The sequence below is a fragment of the Anopheles arabiensis genome, chromosome 3 (assembly GCF_016920715.1).
Source record: "Anopheles arabiensis isolate DONGOLA chromosome 3, AaraD3, whole genome shotgun sequence".
Classification (NCBI taxonomy): domain Eukaryota; kingdom Metazoa; phylum Arthropoda; class Insecta; order Diptera; family Culicidae; genus Anopheles; species Anopheles arabiensis.
In genome coordinates, this window is record NC_053518.1 from 45,215,780 (window position 1) to 45,230,366 (window position 14,587).

At 40.4% G+C, this 14,587-nt stretch overlaps 2 protein-coding genes across 10 annotated transcripts in view; one reads left to right on the plus strand and one right to left on the minus strand.

Annotated features, from left to right (window-relative positions):
• LOC120905116 (serine/threonine-protein kinase 24) overlaps positions 1-7,926 on the plus strand; it is a 44,755-nt gene extending 36,829 nt beyond the window's left edge. For 7 of the 8 annotated variants that reach the window (XM_040315850.1, XM_040315847.1, XM_040315849.1 and 4 more), the window contains 8 exons: positions 328-423; positions 783-911; positions 3,416-3,925; positions 4,002-4,147; positions 4,230-4,428; positions 4,514-5,143; positions 5,228-5,400; positions 7,493-7,926. In XM_040315850.1, the coding sequence (XP_040171784.1) occupies positions 328-423; positions 783-911; positions 3,416-3,925; positions 4,002-4,147; positions 4,230-4,428; positions 4,514-5,143; positions 5,228-5,400; positions 7,493-7,535 (1,926 nt within the window). In that variant the 3' untranslated portion in view covers positions 7,536-7,926. Of the gene's footprint in view, positions 1-327; positions 424-782; positions 912-3,415; positions 3,926-4,001; positions 4,148-4,229; positions 4,429-4,513; positions 5,144-5,227; positions 5,401-5,916 lie in introns of all 8 variants that reach the window. The other variant, XM_040315846.1, reaches the window with a different exon arrangement.
• An 851-nt stretch (positions 7,927-8,777) lies between these two features.
• On the minus strand, positions 8,778-13,791 carry LOC120905117. Of its 2 annotated transcripts, XM_040315852.1 has the most exons (7): positions 13,710-13,791; positions 12,994-13,430; positions 12,853-12,889; positions 12,616-12,699; positions 12,379-12,521; positions 12,123-12,296; positions 8,778-10,154 (listed from the first exon to the last, which is right to left on the minus strand). In XM_040315852.1, exons 2-7 carry the CDS (start codon positions 13,044-13,046, stop codon positions 9,593-9,595), a joined length of 1,053 nt encoding a protein of 350 aa, XP_040171786.1. In that variant the 5' UTR covers positions 13,047-13,430; positions 13,710-13,791; the 3' UTR covers positions 8,778-9,592. The 2 variants fall into 2 exon arrangements, with proteins under 2 accessions (XP_040171786.1, XP_040171787.1); XM_040315853.1 differs by lacking the exon at positions 13,710-13,791 and having other exon boundaries at positions 12,969-13,610.
• Positions 13,792-14,587: the final 796 nt, after the last annotated feature.

Sequence of the window (14,587 nt, forward strand, 5' to 3'; positions counted from 1 at the left end):
GTACTGGAATGCAGATATGTCTGTCCTTGTTGCGGATTTCCTGCCGTTTAAACGAATTGAAGTTTAATTTATTTTTTTAATTAAATCACACCACTATCGTGAGGAAAATGGATTTTACCTTGTCCACGTGCCTCTGTCTTTCCACTATTGTTTGCTTAGGTACGGTACACTTATTCATAGAGCTGAGCGAACGATGGTTACTCACTCACCGATACACAGATTGTTCTCATTTGTACGAGTCTGGCTAAGTGGGTCGTTGCTAGTCAGCCAGTCTGAGTTTGTTGACAACGAGTCTAATATCCTATTTCCTTTTCTTCTCTCCCACAGAAAGTCGACCCGGAGCTTATCTTCACAAAGCAGGAGCGTATAGGCAAAGGATCCTTCGGCGAAGTATTTAAGGGTGTTGACAACCGGACTCAGCAGGTAAGGATAGAGGAAGAACTCACACAAACAATGCTTCCTACACTACACTCTTGTCATCGAACAAGTCTGGCGTATGTTTGTGGCAGGCCGGTGGAAGTTTGTTGGTGATAAATATCCTTCCACTATCCATTGGCGTCTGGCGCTTTTGCTGGCAGCATAGATCTGAGTCTTATTCAATGCGCTCGTTGTGTTGAATGTGGCTAAATTTAGTAGTCTGTTCGTAATTGTCCCTTTCGAAAATGAAACTGCTGTAAAATGGGACCTCTTAATTGAAGTCGTTCGTTTTGAAGCGGAAGAGATACATATATGTAGTTAATTAGCAATTCTAACCTTGCTACTCTTTTCGTAATTCATGGTAGGTGGTCGCAATTAAGATCATCGATCTCGAAGAAGCTGAAGATGAAATCGAAGACATTCAACAGGAAATTATGGTGCTATCGCAATGTGACTCACCATTTGTCACCAAATACTTCGGATCATATCTTAAGGTAAGTTATAGAGTTTACTATTTTGCTATTCACTTTTCATCGAATATTAATTTAAATGTTTTTATTTATTATTATTTAAAGTGTTATTTTATTATTAACTTAACCAACAATAAACATGTTTCGTTGGATATGGGTCTCCGTCTACCATTCGTCTGACATCAATCTTATGATAGTGATCTAATCACTTGTGTGTCGTATATGGTTGAACCATCGATTGCTCATCCATCTTACAAAAAGAAGGTTTTGAATTTGCTTGCCAATCACTCTTGACCGATGGTACATGTCATGCGGCCGGTTAAGTCGTCGTGTTGGGATTGACGGAACGGTAAACAAATAACTTCTCTCGCATTCGGTCATGAAAATTTGCATACAGAACCCCTCAACAAACACGCTATCACCATACCTCATAGGAATTCATACTCACCGTGGCTAATTCAAATTGCTTTTCTCTGATACGTGAAAGCGCACTTCCATTTCTGTGTTGGCATTGTCATGCATCGATTTACGGTGAAGTGTTTTTGTCTAGAAGCTCGTATGAATGAAGCACAACTGTTTTAAATACACTACCAATTGTTTTAATACTGCGATAAGTCATAACGTATGACGTGGCAAGAGATTTCGAATTTCGAGCGATATGTACATCTTGGCACAGATCTTTATATCTCATTGTTGGTTAGCCACAGATATTCTAGTGAAGAATTAATGATCGATGAATGTATGATACTGGTTGAAGTGGAAAATATAAAAATATACTATGAAACATTATATAACTAAAAGTTAAACATATTTCACATCATTTAATGGAAGAAAGATGGTAGAAATTGTACCATAACCCACACTGCTACCCGTACAATAGATTTGTTAGATCTTATTTACTAGAATGTGCTTTGATCCACGACCAAACTGGTGGGCGCGATGTGAAATGAATGTCAATTGAGCGCCCTGACGTGCGCTTGTGCCAGCCAGGGAGACCACAGGTTTGTTCTGTAGTTTGAGAGATGCATAATTAACAACAGAGGGTCGTATCATAAGCAACCGGCGCCAATTGCTGTACATTAGTCTCTTGCGTCGAGTGTGTCGCGTACACCTCGACAAGCCTTTAAATGTTATAACTGTTGAAGATAGAGGGTGTGCTTTAAGTGGCTTCTTCCGCATGCAAAGGGGTCTCACTGGTGAAATCGGTGTTATCTAAATCAGCACAACAGTGCAATGGACCCCGACCCGCCACCCCGTCACCGGGTATGGTTCGGGTCGGTGCGTGTTTGTTTTAATAATGATCGCAAATCGCGACACACTCGCAATACAACCAGCACTGATGTGTGGTGCGAGTGCTTTTGTCAACGGTCGATTCTATACAGTACTCCCCAGCCAATCCTTCAACACGCGTACGCCATGACCATTTGTGGACGATGGTAAAGGTATGACTCATACACCAAGTGGTGGCACAATATGGTTCTGGCAGTTTGTGATTGTCGTTGTTCAAACGTTTGCGCGAGGTCTAACGGGCCAATGCAAAATTAAGTCACGAACCAGGTTAGGGAGCATAAATATTCGTTCCCGTTTTGCGCTCGCTTTTACGGCAATTGTTACCAACGAATCACTTTCCTTAGCATATAGCGTTAGTTAGTTTGCTTTGTTAAAAGCGGTTCTATTCTATTTGTCGTGTGGTTTGATGCAAACTCGTACAAAACACGCATCTTATTTCGTGACAATAATAATATTTTAAAATACTTGCACTAATGGGCTAAGTAACTCAATTTTAATGGCTATGATTGCAGTTTTCATCGCTTTTGCAATACTTTTGTGTTGAAAACTGTCCACTGCTTTTTACAATTCCAATCGATATAGTAGCTCTACGTCACATCCTGTTGTACTGGACCATACAATACCAGTAGTGGTGGTTTCGCCTCGCTACCGTTTTCGTAGAAGAACCCATTTTCTCCAATTGGTTGTTTGCAAATCATCGCTCACGGATGCTTGTGTTTGATTGTATCGCTTTGATGTGTCTCGATACCACCACGTTTCTCTTTCATAAATGATAGCAAAGTTTTCGTTTTCATTGCCAGAGAAAAGCGAAAGATGTTTTGGCTCGTTCAGCTCTGCATATCATTGCGCCTTGGTTGGTATGCATATGCATGCACGATCCAAAACAATGGACTAAATTTTCCACCTCACTGTGCAATATGAGTTTGAAATGAAAGGAACTGCATCCGGCTGGAGTGTGAACCGCACGAGATATACACACTAGGGGGATATTGACGGTACGAAACACACCACCAAATGCGTTAGGCATTGTGTATCGTCTGATCTGTGGTTCCGTTTCGATGAGCCAGACAAATGTTTTGTGGAGAAATTTCAGCCTGACGGTTATTAGCATGGAATGAAAAACGAATCCTCATTGCATTTTCTATAACTTTCGATAGTTCGTTATGCTTTTATTTGGCGTGTGTAAGAGATTAGGCACAGTGTGATTAATTACTACTCGTCCGCTTTACCAAACACAGGGCACCAAGCTATGGATCATCATGGAATATCTCGGCGGTGGATCCGCCCTAGACCTCATGAAAGCGGGTCTCTTCGAGGAGATGCACATCGCCATCATACTGCGCGAGGTGCTCAAAGGTCTGGACTACCTGCACTCGGAGCGCAAGTTACACAGGGACATCAAGGCGGCTAACGTGCTGCTGAGCGAGCTGGGAGACGTGAAGCTGGCTGACTTCGGCGTTGCCGGTCAGCTCACAAACACCACTTCCAAGCGAAACACCTTCGTTGGAACACCCTTCTGGATGGCACCGGAAGTGATAAAGCAGTCCATGTACGATTCCAAAGCCGACATCTGGTCGCTAGGTATTACCGCAATCGAGCTGGCGAAAGGTGAACCACCCAACTCGGAGCTGCATCCGATGCGGGTATTGTTTCTGATTCCGAAGAACAATCCACCTCAGCTAACGGGTAGTTATACGAAGCCATTCAAAGATTTTGTCGAAGCGTGCCTAAATAAAGATCCAGAAAATGTAAGTCACCCGAGCGACCCCGCGGCATTTTTTTTTATTGGCTGTATATTGATTTTGATTTAATTTTAATTTTTAGAGACCAACAGCAAAGGAACTGCTAAAGTTTCCTTTCATTAAGAAAGCGAAGAAAAATTCTTACCTAATCGATCTAATCGATCGGTACAAAAAATGGAAGTCTCAAAAAGGCGAAGAAAGTGAAACAGAATCAGAAAATTCGGATTCGTAAGTTGATCTAACATACCCTGTGTTGTGTATTGAGTGTTATCAAATGTATTTTTGTCTTTTTTCTTTCCCCTTTTTGTAGTGAGGACTCGAAACAGGATAGCGATCTCGATGAACCGTGGATAATGACGGTGAAGGGATTGAATTTTAATAACTTTAATAAAAATGTGATGGAAGACCCGCTTGGATCACCGGTAAAACACAATGGTACCAGCAATGTCGGTGGTGTCAGCTCGAACCGTGATAGGGATTACAATTTGAATCAACATAAAACAAGTCAGGTAAATGATCAACCGATTCGTGAACACATTTGCAAATGTGTAGAACAACAAATTTATAATTAAAAAAATGTATCCCTCTTTATAGCCACGACCATCTTCATCGCCATCGCATCAGTCCTCTTCGACGCTGATTGCAGCCAACAATGCCACGAACACCAGTCCAATCATTGTGGATTCGCGCAAGGAGCGCGAACTGCAAAATCAAATCTCTGCTTTGCAGCTGCAGAAGGAGAAAGAAGCGAGCTTAGAACGACAACAGCGAGATCATCGCCTGGAGCGCGAATCAGAATGGGAAAAGGATCGCGAAAAGGAGCGAGAACGGGAGCGTGAGCGAGATCGTGATCGTGATCGTGATCGTGAACGTGAGCGTGATCGCGACCGTGAACGGGATCGGGACCATCGTGAACGGATAGATCGCGATCATCGAGAAAAGGATCGTGATAACAAAGAGCGAAAAATGGTTGCCTCCGACAGCCTGAGCGGATCGGGCAATGAGAACGAGAAGCGCAGTAGCAGTTTGCGGCGCGAACGGGATTCGCCCAGCCACAACAACACAAGCAGCAATGGCAACTCGCGCACCAACAGTATTACGAATGTAAATAACAACTCCAGCAAAAGCTCGAGTCGATCGTCCTCCACGACGACGCCAACTACGACGACGACGTCGACAAACAGTGGTTGTCTTAAGGCAATTATTTTCCCTCTTTTATCTGAGGTTAGTATTGATGGATGGTTAGGGAACAGGGGATATGAAGTCTTTCAATTCTAATACATTGTTCTAATACACTTTGCATTACAGATGCAGCGAAATTATAACAGTGGTTCCGACATGGGAGACCTACGGCTGGCCTTCGAGAGCGCCGAACGGAGTAGTCCGGGCGTGAGTGATCTGTTTGTGAAGGAAATCATCCACAAGCTTGTGCCCGGTTTCTCCGAGACGCGAATCAATACGCTTATAGATAAAGTGACACGGTAGGTTCTGTTCCAATGCACTAACGGAACCCCACTATCCCTATGCGGTACGGGCGCGATCGGTGTGGATGTGTGATGATGATGGTGATGGAATGGTTTTCTAGTGCTAAATCGTTCGTTTGTTACTAGTATGTAAAAAAAAAAACAACAATACTTTCCCAAGGTAGTGTACACAAATTAAATCCGTAAACTTTTGTATTATGATATGTTGTTTGTTTCCGATTGGTTCCCAAATTAAACCGTTCTCGGAGACAACTACAAACGATCTTGTAGCACTGGTGCGCAGGTTCCGAATGTAATCTTTTCAAAATTTGGCTGGTTCACTAATACTTCTTCAAACCCACTGTATTAAAATCACTAATTTAGTGTTGTAAGAGGATTTTTTTCTAACACTGCTCATACCAATGGAGTGTTTGCACTGCAAATGGTTGTAGAGGTTGGTCTTCTTCAGTCGGAGTTGAATACGTTTGTCATTTATTTTTGTCGTATTTCCTACACCCTTTCGACTACTTTCAGTGATTCCAGAGTAAAGCGATAAAAAAGCGGTAAACAAGGAATTGGTTTGGGTGTTGTGTTTTGTACCAAGAGTGAATACTGTGAGTACTGATCACATGATCTTGTTACGGCAGCTGCAAAGTATTCAGTGCAGTATGGATTGGAAAGAACTCTGAGTCGCTTAGAATACGGTCATGAACTTACCTGTTCATAGCGTACCGTCAATCAATGTAATAGTTGGTATCAAGCAACCAATTCAATGTTCTTATCGCGGTGGTGTACCTAATCTACAAGATCGTTCTGGAATTGTACGACGAGATCTTTCCGAAGAAAAGGTTCTTGTTTTGTCTTAGTTTGGTTTTAGTTTAGCGTATTTAACCGTCAGGGGGTACCATCCTAACAGTTAAAATCGGACGTAAACCCTAATAAAAAAAACCCCATACCTGTATCGCGGTCGAATGCATAGTCGTGTAATTTTTGTTTGTTTTCGTTATACTTTCTGCGCAATGTTAATTAAACTATTGAACAATAATATGTAAAAGATGAAATGAAGAAAATAACGTATTGAAACTGTAAAACAATTAGAATATTTAAGTGACAATTCTAAAACTATGTTACGGTATCGCAATAAAAACAAAAAGTCTATGAAACCTATCGACGCGCGGCGTTCACGATTTCTAGCGCTTATTCTAACTTGCAGGACTATATACAGGTGGGTTGAACAAAATGTTTAACCAGTGAGACGAGACTCTAGTCTGCGAAAAAAAAATCACAACAAAGCGATATGGATGGTTTATGACAATATGAAGTGTTTTTTTGGCATATTAGACTAGCCAGTAAGAATGTGGAGTAAATTCTTCTCAAATCATGAGCTCTATTGAAAGAAATGTGACTTGGAACAAACTAACAAGGACGGACGATAATTTGTACATTACAATGTATTAAACTTGATTGAAAACACCCAATAACACGTAAATAAACACACACATACACACATATGTATGCACACAATTCAATATATAATTGTGAAAATATACACATTATGAAAGTGAGTAAAATCGCGACATGCAATCATTTGTTTTCTTCTGTTTTATGATTCTGGATGTAAATAGGCACTCTGTTTTGGTATTTTAGTGCACATGCTATTCAGTTGTTAACTAATTTGAATGATTTATAAAGTTTAAATATGTATAAACTAGTTTGTTTACATTAAACCACACATGAACACGCATACTAACACATACCTTTACACAATCTTTAATGTTTATTTTATACTATCTTAACAACACATCTAGACAGTATTTGGATAATGTGATTCTTTTTTTCGCAGCAAATATTTTTACTTAGTTTAAAGAATATCCGTTAAGCCTGTTAAAAAAGTTGACCGTTAACAGAATGGTTTAACAGTTTTGCTTTTTTCTGTAAATGGAGTTCTATTTTTTCTTCTTTTCAAATTTCCAACTAATGCTTCTACATAATACATGTGACCAACAGAGTAGAATGTGTTGAGTTTTATGCTCTTTTCTGAAGCATATGCATGATTTGATTGAATGAGTTTGATACTACTTTTTCACATTTTTTCATCCCTTCCCCATAGCCGAGCTTCCGGTAACTCTTCCAAGATGACCGTTCTTTACTAGGGCAATTGTATAGCGTGTTTTTTTTTCGTGAAACGCGTGTACGAGTCTGGTGTTCATCACATTTAACTGCAGATTATAGTGCATACAATTATACGTTTAGTTAATTATACGTTCAATTAGTCCTGACTGACAGGGGAAATAATACAAATGGCGGCACCTGGTTGTTGTTTTGGTAAGATTTATGCTATCTTTCCTCGTTTATCCTTTTGCATGTGGCTTTGTAAATCTTTTAAATTCGGAAACGTTAAACAACTGGCAAAAGCTGTTGACGATGTTGTTTGTTCGTGTTTATTTCCTTATTGTAGCAGCAGGAAAGCTAAAGCAGTAAAAACAATTATATCTTAAAATATAGATATTTATTGATAATGTAGAAAAAAAAAACGAGACAATTCGACAAGATGAATAAAAATGGTCCGTAGCAAGAACTTGTATGATGGAAAACAGGAAAACCAGTTGTGTGCAGTAGAATGTGAATAACATATACTAATTTATATGAATTCATCTTCATTTCTTGTGCACATTCAGTTGAAACCGTTAGTTACACTTCAAACATGGTAGGTTTATTTGTGCTGGTTACCATCCCGCAAAGACTTACAAATCATTCTGCTAAATCACAACACGGTAAACTGAGCCGAAGAGAATATAACACTGGAATATACTTAAAAAAAAAGGTAAATTTGAATTGCTGCTGTAAAGTTGACACATTACACAGCTGACACGGAACCACAGAAAGCACACACTTGGAAATATTGTGAAACAACGTAACATAAAACACATAAAATACATACCAACAATGGAAAGCGTTCCACGTTCGCTCGTCGCAAGTAAAAGCTAAACGAAAATAGCCTCAAAAATAAGTTAGGGTTTCTATGTTGGAAAAATTACAGGACTTGAGAGATAGTGAAATATGAAATGAGTTATCAATGTATAGATTGAAGATAGCAACAAAAATAAGAAAGAAGGAATGTAAACAGGAAGAAGGAGCATCCAATGCAGAACAGTTGATTGCAACCTTGATCCAACACACGATTGTTTGTAGTGAGGGAATCGAATCGGAAAAAACGTAAGAGCAAAGAGGGAAGCAAATATTGTGGGAGAACTAAACATAAAATCAACAAGAAATAAAAACAAGAAATCAAAAAAATAAAAACAAATAAAAAACCCTTTTTTATCATTTAAAATAACTCGCTAGAGTCACATATAGGTAGTGAAAATTAAAAAAATAGACAAATTAGCTTTGTTTTTTTTAAATATGTATTTATGTATATATATTCCGTTCATACTTCATACTTCATACAGTTAATTTTGCACTCCGTACAACAGAGGCCAACAAATGCACACATTTCATTGTTATTGTTGTGTTCCGCTGGTGAGTTTCGTGCCCGCTCTTACCCCCGGCTGGCAACAGTCCGTTACGATAATAGTTTAAAATTAAAACCTTTAACATGACAATACCAACTATCGGAAAACTGGGAAGGACACTCTAGTTAATCACCGTAAATCACCGCTACGAGGGCGATATCCGCTCACAAACAATGGTGCTAAAACGATCGAGGCAAAATGCATGTCTAGTTATCATTGTATAAATTGGTGTATATAAATAGCGATCGACAATGGATAGCGGTCTAGTAGAAAAGCGGGAAATCGGCACCAAATGATGGTTTTTTGAAGGACCATCGCGCTAGCGCTAACATTCAACAACAACACGATCGAAGAAGTGTGTTGTTTTTTTTTTTGTTATTGTTTGTAACAGGAAAATTCAAACGATTGTTAAACAAACGGCACCGACGACTAGTTATATAGGTGTGGTGTAACGGGGGGTTGAAATATACACTTGTGGTTCAGTTATTTGCTATTATGCGCTCTACATGTTTCACGTTGGTGCTAATACATTGATACAAACATGCAATAAATATACTTATTTTCTGCAGCTCTACTACTATACAATGCTTACTAGCTACGATACGTTCTTTCCAACGTGATCAAGTTCTGTCTCCTTCTGCATGGGGAACACTCTAATCATCAAAATCGGAATCCCCATTTGCGCTGCCGTCCGATCAGCTGCTCGGCAGCTCATCATCTTTCAGCGTTGCGCCAGTTTCGCTGAGCACACGATTTTTAAGCTGCTCAATCTCCAACAATAACTCCTTGGTGTCATAATCGAGCGATTCGTTTTCCGACTTCAGCTGCCGATCCTGATCGATGTCCCATTCCAGCGAACCCTCCGGCGTCGATGATATGTGCGAAAGGTCCGACGATCCACCGTGTATCATTCGGTCCACGCTCGTCAGACTAGCTGCATGATGCTGTTCCAAGGAGGGAAATGCACGGCCACCCGGTGGCACTGGCCGAGAAATGCATTCCAGTGATCCGGTAACGTCATCCGCCGCTCCGGGGGAGTTGGTGGAGTGGATCAGGCGGGACCGACTGCCACTGCCTTGGGCCTCCTGATGCTGCGCAGGTTGTTGGTGTTGGTGGTCTAGCTTGCGTAGTGCATTGATACGGTCCTTGCTGCGTTTCAGTGTTGACCACTCCTCGATCTTGAATACCGATTCTTGAACCGAAGCAGGGAAACTTTGCAAGTGTGGAGCTTCCGGTTGATCGTCTTCCTGCGATAACCTGGAATGGTGAACGATTGAAAAGAGCTTTATATATTGGTGTTTCTAATAGATTATGTAGCTCATCGCTCAAGCAATCATAAATGCTGATTTTCTAAGACTCATTTTTTTGATCGTAATAACGACTGGTAGGGCTTATGTTTTATTATTCAATATCTGAAATTAAGTAACTTTTTTATTACTATACACAAGTAAACTCTTCTTTTATTTGGCGTAAGTCCTACGCGAACTTGCCGGGCCTATTACAGGCTTTCGAGACTTAATTCATTACCACGCAGCCGGATTTAGTCAGTTCTTGCTACGGGGGAATGGTTTATTCTAGGCTTGAACCCATGACGGGCATTTTATTGAATCGTTGGAATTGACGACGACTGTACCACGAGGACCGCCCCTGATATCAACTAATCTTCTTCTTTGGCACATCAACCGTTGTTGGTCAAAGCCTGCCTGTACCCACTAGTAAATTGAGCTTTGGGCTTTCAGTGACTTAATTGTTACCACCACAGCAGGAGTTAGTCCTAAATATGGGGGCACGGTCTATTCAGGGTTTGAACCCATGACGGGTATGTTGTAAAGTCGTACGAGTTAACGACTGTACCACCAGACCGGCCCCGGGAACCATGGGGATATCGCTAATATAATCGATAAATCTCAATGTTTTAAATCTATGATCGATACTAATGTTATTTTCTGTTTTGTTCTGTTCTGTTCATTGTCTTATGCGATGAATTTTTTCAGCACTGACTGCCCGGAGTTTACGTTATATGTATAAATAGCGTTAATGATAAGATCAAAAGAGAGTTGGGAGAAAGAAGAAGTAGAATGAAAGATAGGATGATAAAATATAGCAGGATTAAGCGGTGTGTTCTTTTTCTTACTACCCGTGACAGAAGACAGAAGACAGAAGAATATTCTAGCATCGTTGGATTAATTTAATCTATGAAAATGAAAATGTTTACCATTATGCGTGAGTAGCAAAGACAAAAAATCGTTGGTTTTCTTTTTCCATTCGAATAACATTAGAGCAATTGATGCAAAAAAGTATCAGAAATGAGTATATATTACTGTATAACTTTACACCTCCAATAATTTAGCACTTTAGCAATAACTGAAGGTTTTTTTTTACATTGCTCCTTTTAACTGAGTGTGTTTGTAAACCACTTATTGCCCTATTTCCAAACTTGTTTGTTCGCGATCCTCATTTCTTGGTAAATAACGATGTTGAGGGTCATTTTGACGTTCCCCTTAACTTATGGGTGAACTTTATATATCGTTTTTATATTTAAAAAAAACATATATCAAACTTGTAAAGCTTTGTATTCTTAAAGCTTAATTTTCGTCTAAAAGAAGGAAACAATAGAAATTTGATAATAGTAGTCAAAATATTAAATTAATTATATTAACCATTACAAATGCATCGTGGGTCACATTGTAAGCCATCAAGAGCCGTAGTTTGGAGAGCCCTGGCCCTGATCATCTACATTACATCAAACATTTACCAATTCACGATTTACCACTTCAAATCAATATCTAAAAGCAAATCCGCCACTGCCAATAGGACATATGAATTAAATACAGCCGGTGGATTGAGCATGCAATTTAACCTATTATTTTAAATTTTAAAATCTCTTACCGGTGAATGAGAACAATCGGTAAACAAACGAAATTAACATATATGGCAATGTATGCTAAAATGTAGGAGGTGCGGTCCCGTGGTATTGTCGGCAACTCGCATTACTAAAACAACATGCCCGTCGCGGTTTGGAGCCTTGTATGGACCGTACACTCGTAGCAAGATAAACAACTGTTTTAACACAATAATTCACAATAAACTCATTGTTTTCGCCCATTGTTTGATCGTAACCATAAGATTTAAAACAATTATTCAAAAAAAAAAAAAACAATCAAACGATGAAGCATCGGGCGTCTCCATCGTTAGATTTTTTCAAAGCAAACATCAATCACATACCACTGACTGTGCTGATAGCCGTAATCGTTTTCCCACTCCAAATCGAGCGAACTGCCAGGAGTGGAGGTTTGGTCCGTTTGCAGATCGTTGTAACCGTTGTTCGTTTTCCGATGACCATCCTTCGACACGAGCAGCAAAGAATGTGCATCGAGGCACTGCAGTTGTATGTCCAATCTGAAATTTTAGGTAAATCGGCGCAAGATATCAGTGGGCTTTCAATTATCAATACGTTTCCGTGCCCGGCACTTTCACTTACCCCGATTTTGGATGCTGATTATGTTTGCTTGTGCTGCCAGCGGTGGCAATGCGCTTGGAAAAATTATTGTTTTTTGCTTTGTTCAGTCTTGCATAGTCTACATTCGTTTTCGTACAGAATTTCTTGAAAAAGTTTGATTTTCTCTACAAAAAAAGAGCGTCGTAAGAGAGGGATATATGAGTAGAAACGATGAAACCACGCAGTGAACGGCAACCCTTGCGGTGCAGGGACACTTACATTTGATTTGATTTTTATTGCTTCTTGCAACTCACCACCCTCATCCGGGTGCCCGTCCGTGGGCTGCATTCCCTCGATCAGGATCTGTTGCAAATGGATTTTTAATTAAATTGTGTTGCTCTTGCTTCATTCGTTCACAGGGTAGTGGGTGGGTGTATTGGGACAAGGGTGGATGCAAGATGTGGCTGTGGAATGTGGTGACGATATTGCGTTCAGCTAGCAATCCATCCACCTTACCTCGTACTGACTATCACTTGCATTCATCCGTGTGCGGCTAGAAAGGGAAAGAAAGGCAGAAAGGATGTTCGGCGTAAATGAAGAGGATAGCATGCTTTTCTTGTAGAGTGACACACATTCAGGTTTGTTGTTTTTTCTCACCTCATCCCCCCGTTGGTGTCGTCGGAAAGGCATCCTTTGAGGCAGTTGCCCATTTCGCATCGGGTGCAAAAAATTCGCACGGGAAAAACGGAACGGATTTGCCCTCCTCCCGTCGCCTGTGCGCCTTGGGTTGCAGCCTGCAATCATGTGACGTGCACTCGCGAACGACGAAATGCTCCACTGGCGGAAGTGATGTTGCGGAAAAACGGGATCCCGTACACTTGACGCTCACAGCATAGAGCAAGAGATATGGTGCGTTTATCTATGCGGAAGCGAACGCAGGTACGGACACTCCTTCAGACTTGTTTCCGCCATTGGTCAAACACCAGTGAGTCATTATGTTTGTTGATACATGGGTGTGTGATATGTGATGTATTGTTTTGCCAGCCTAACTTGACCGTCGTTTTCGTACGCTATCTCCCACAATTGCCTATTCACTATGAAAACAGACGAAAGCCACACTCAATCAATTGGATTCTGATGCTTTCTAATTCTTGCACTTTAATCTGCTGCACAAGGAAATCATTTAACTAAAACAAAGAAAACAATCGTTGCTAAACAGTGCTGGGTAAACGTCAAACAAACTGAATGCGAATGCGGCGGGGACTGCTACGACGATGATCAATAAATTCAACAACTTGTCCTTTCGCATGCTCTGTCTCGCTTGCACTACCGCTGTGGACGATGCAGCACGCAGTAACCCAGACAATATTTACCTCGATTCCGTTCTAGCGTAGCACAAGCGTCTTAGTAATCTGTTTCTTACCCTTTAAATAAGGCCAATGGAAGATTCAAACACAGGTGCTGTGTTAATATAAAAGGCACAGAAAGACAATGAAAATATCACTACCAAATAGCAGAGAAAAAAAAAAACGACAAATTGTGTAGCTTTGAGCGGTGCATGTGTGTGTGTGTTGAGGCACATAAAACCCGCATGACAGTAAACAGCTGATTCTAGTTTACCCCTCGAAACAACAAGGGTGAAATTGGACGAACGCGCACGCGCCCTCGCTTTGTTTACGCTTATGGCGGTAACCGCCGGCCGGTTGAAATATACTATGGTTTCTTTGTTGCTTGCCGGGATTGTCTTGTAAGAAAAGTGGGAAAACGTATTTTCTTGAAATGCGGGAAACTCTGTCAATGGAAATGCAACCAACAGTGGAGCAGGACGATTTTAGAAATGGACAAAATGGTGAGGAAACTTCATTCAAATAACCATTGTGAACAAGTGTTTTTGATGCATTTTTCAGATCCGACGCGTGCTCCAATCCGGAAAACCGATTATCTATCAGATGTTAAATTTAAATAATAAATCTTTGGATATCTTAGTCGCTGGATAAAGTACACAAATACACAAAAAGTGAAATTTTGTGAACTATCCTGAAATGTATCTACCAATCAATGCAAAACATCCATCTTCTAAATGCGTGTGTGTCTTTTTGTCAATGTTACATACAACCCAACTATTTAGGTGCCATGTAATGAGCGACATAATACTGACGAGATACTAAAAGCCGCGAGGTCATGGAGGCCCTGAAATGTTCTCATCGCTCAATTTCTCAGGCATTCACGAGTGATTTTGAGAAAATTTCGG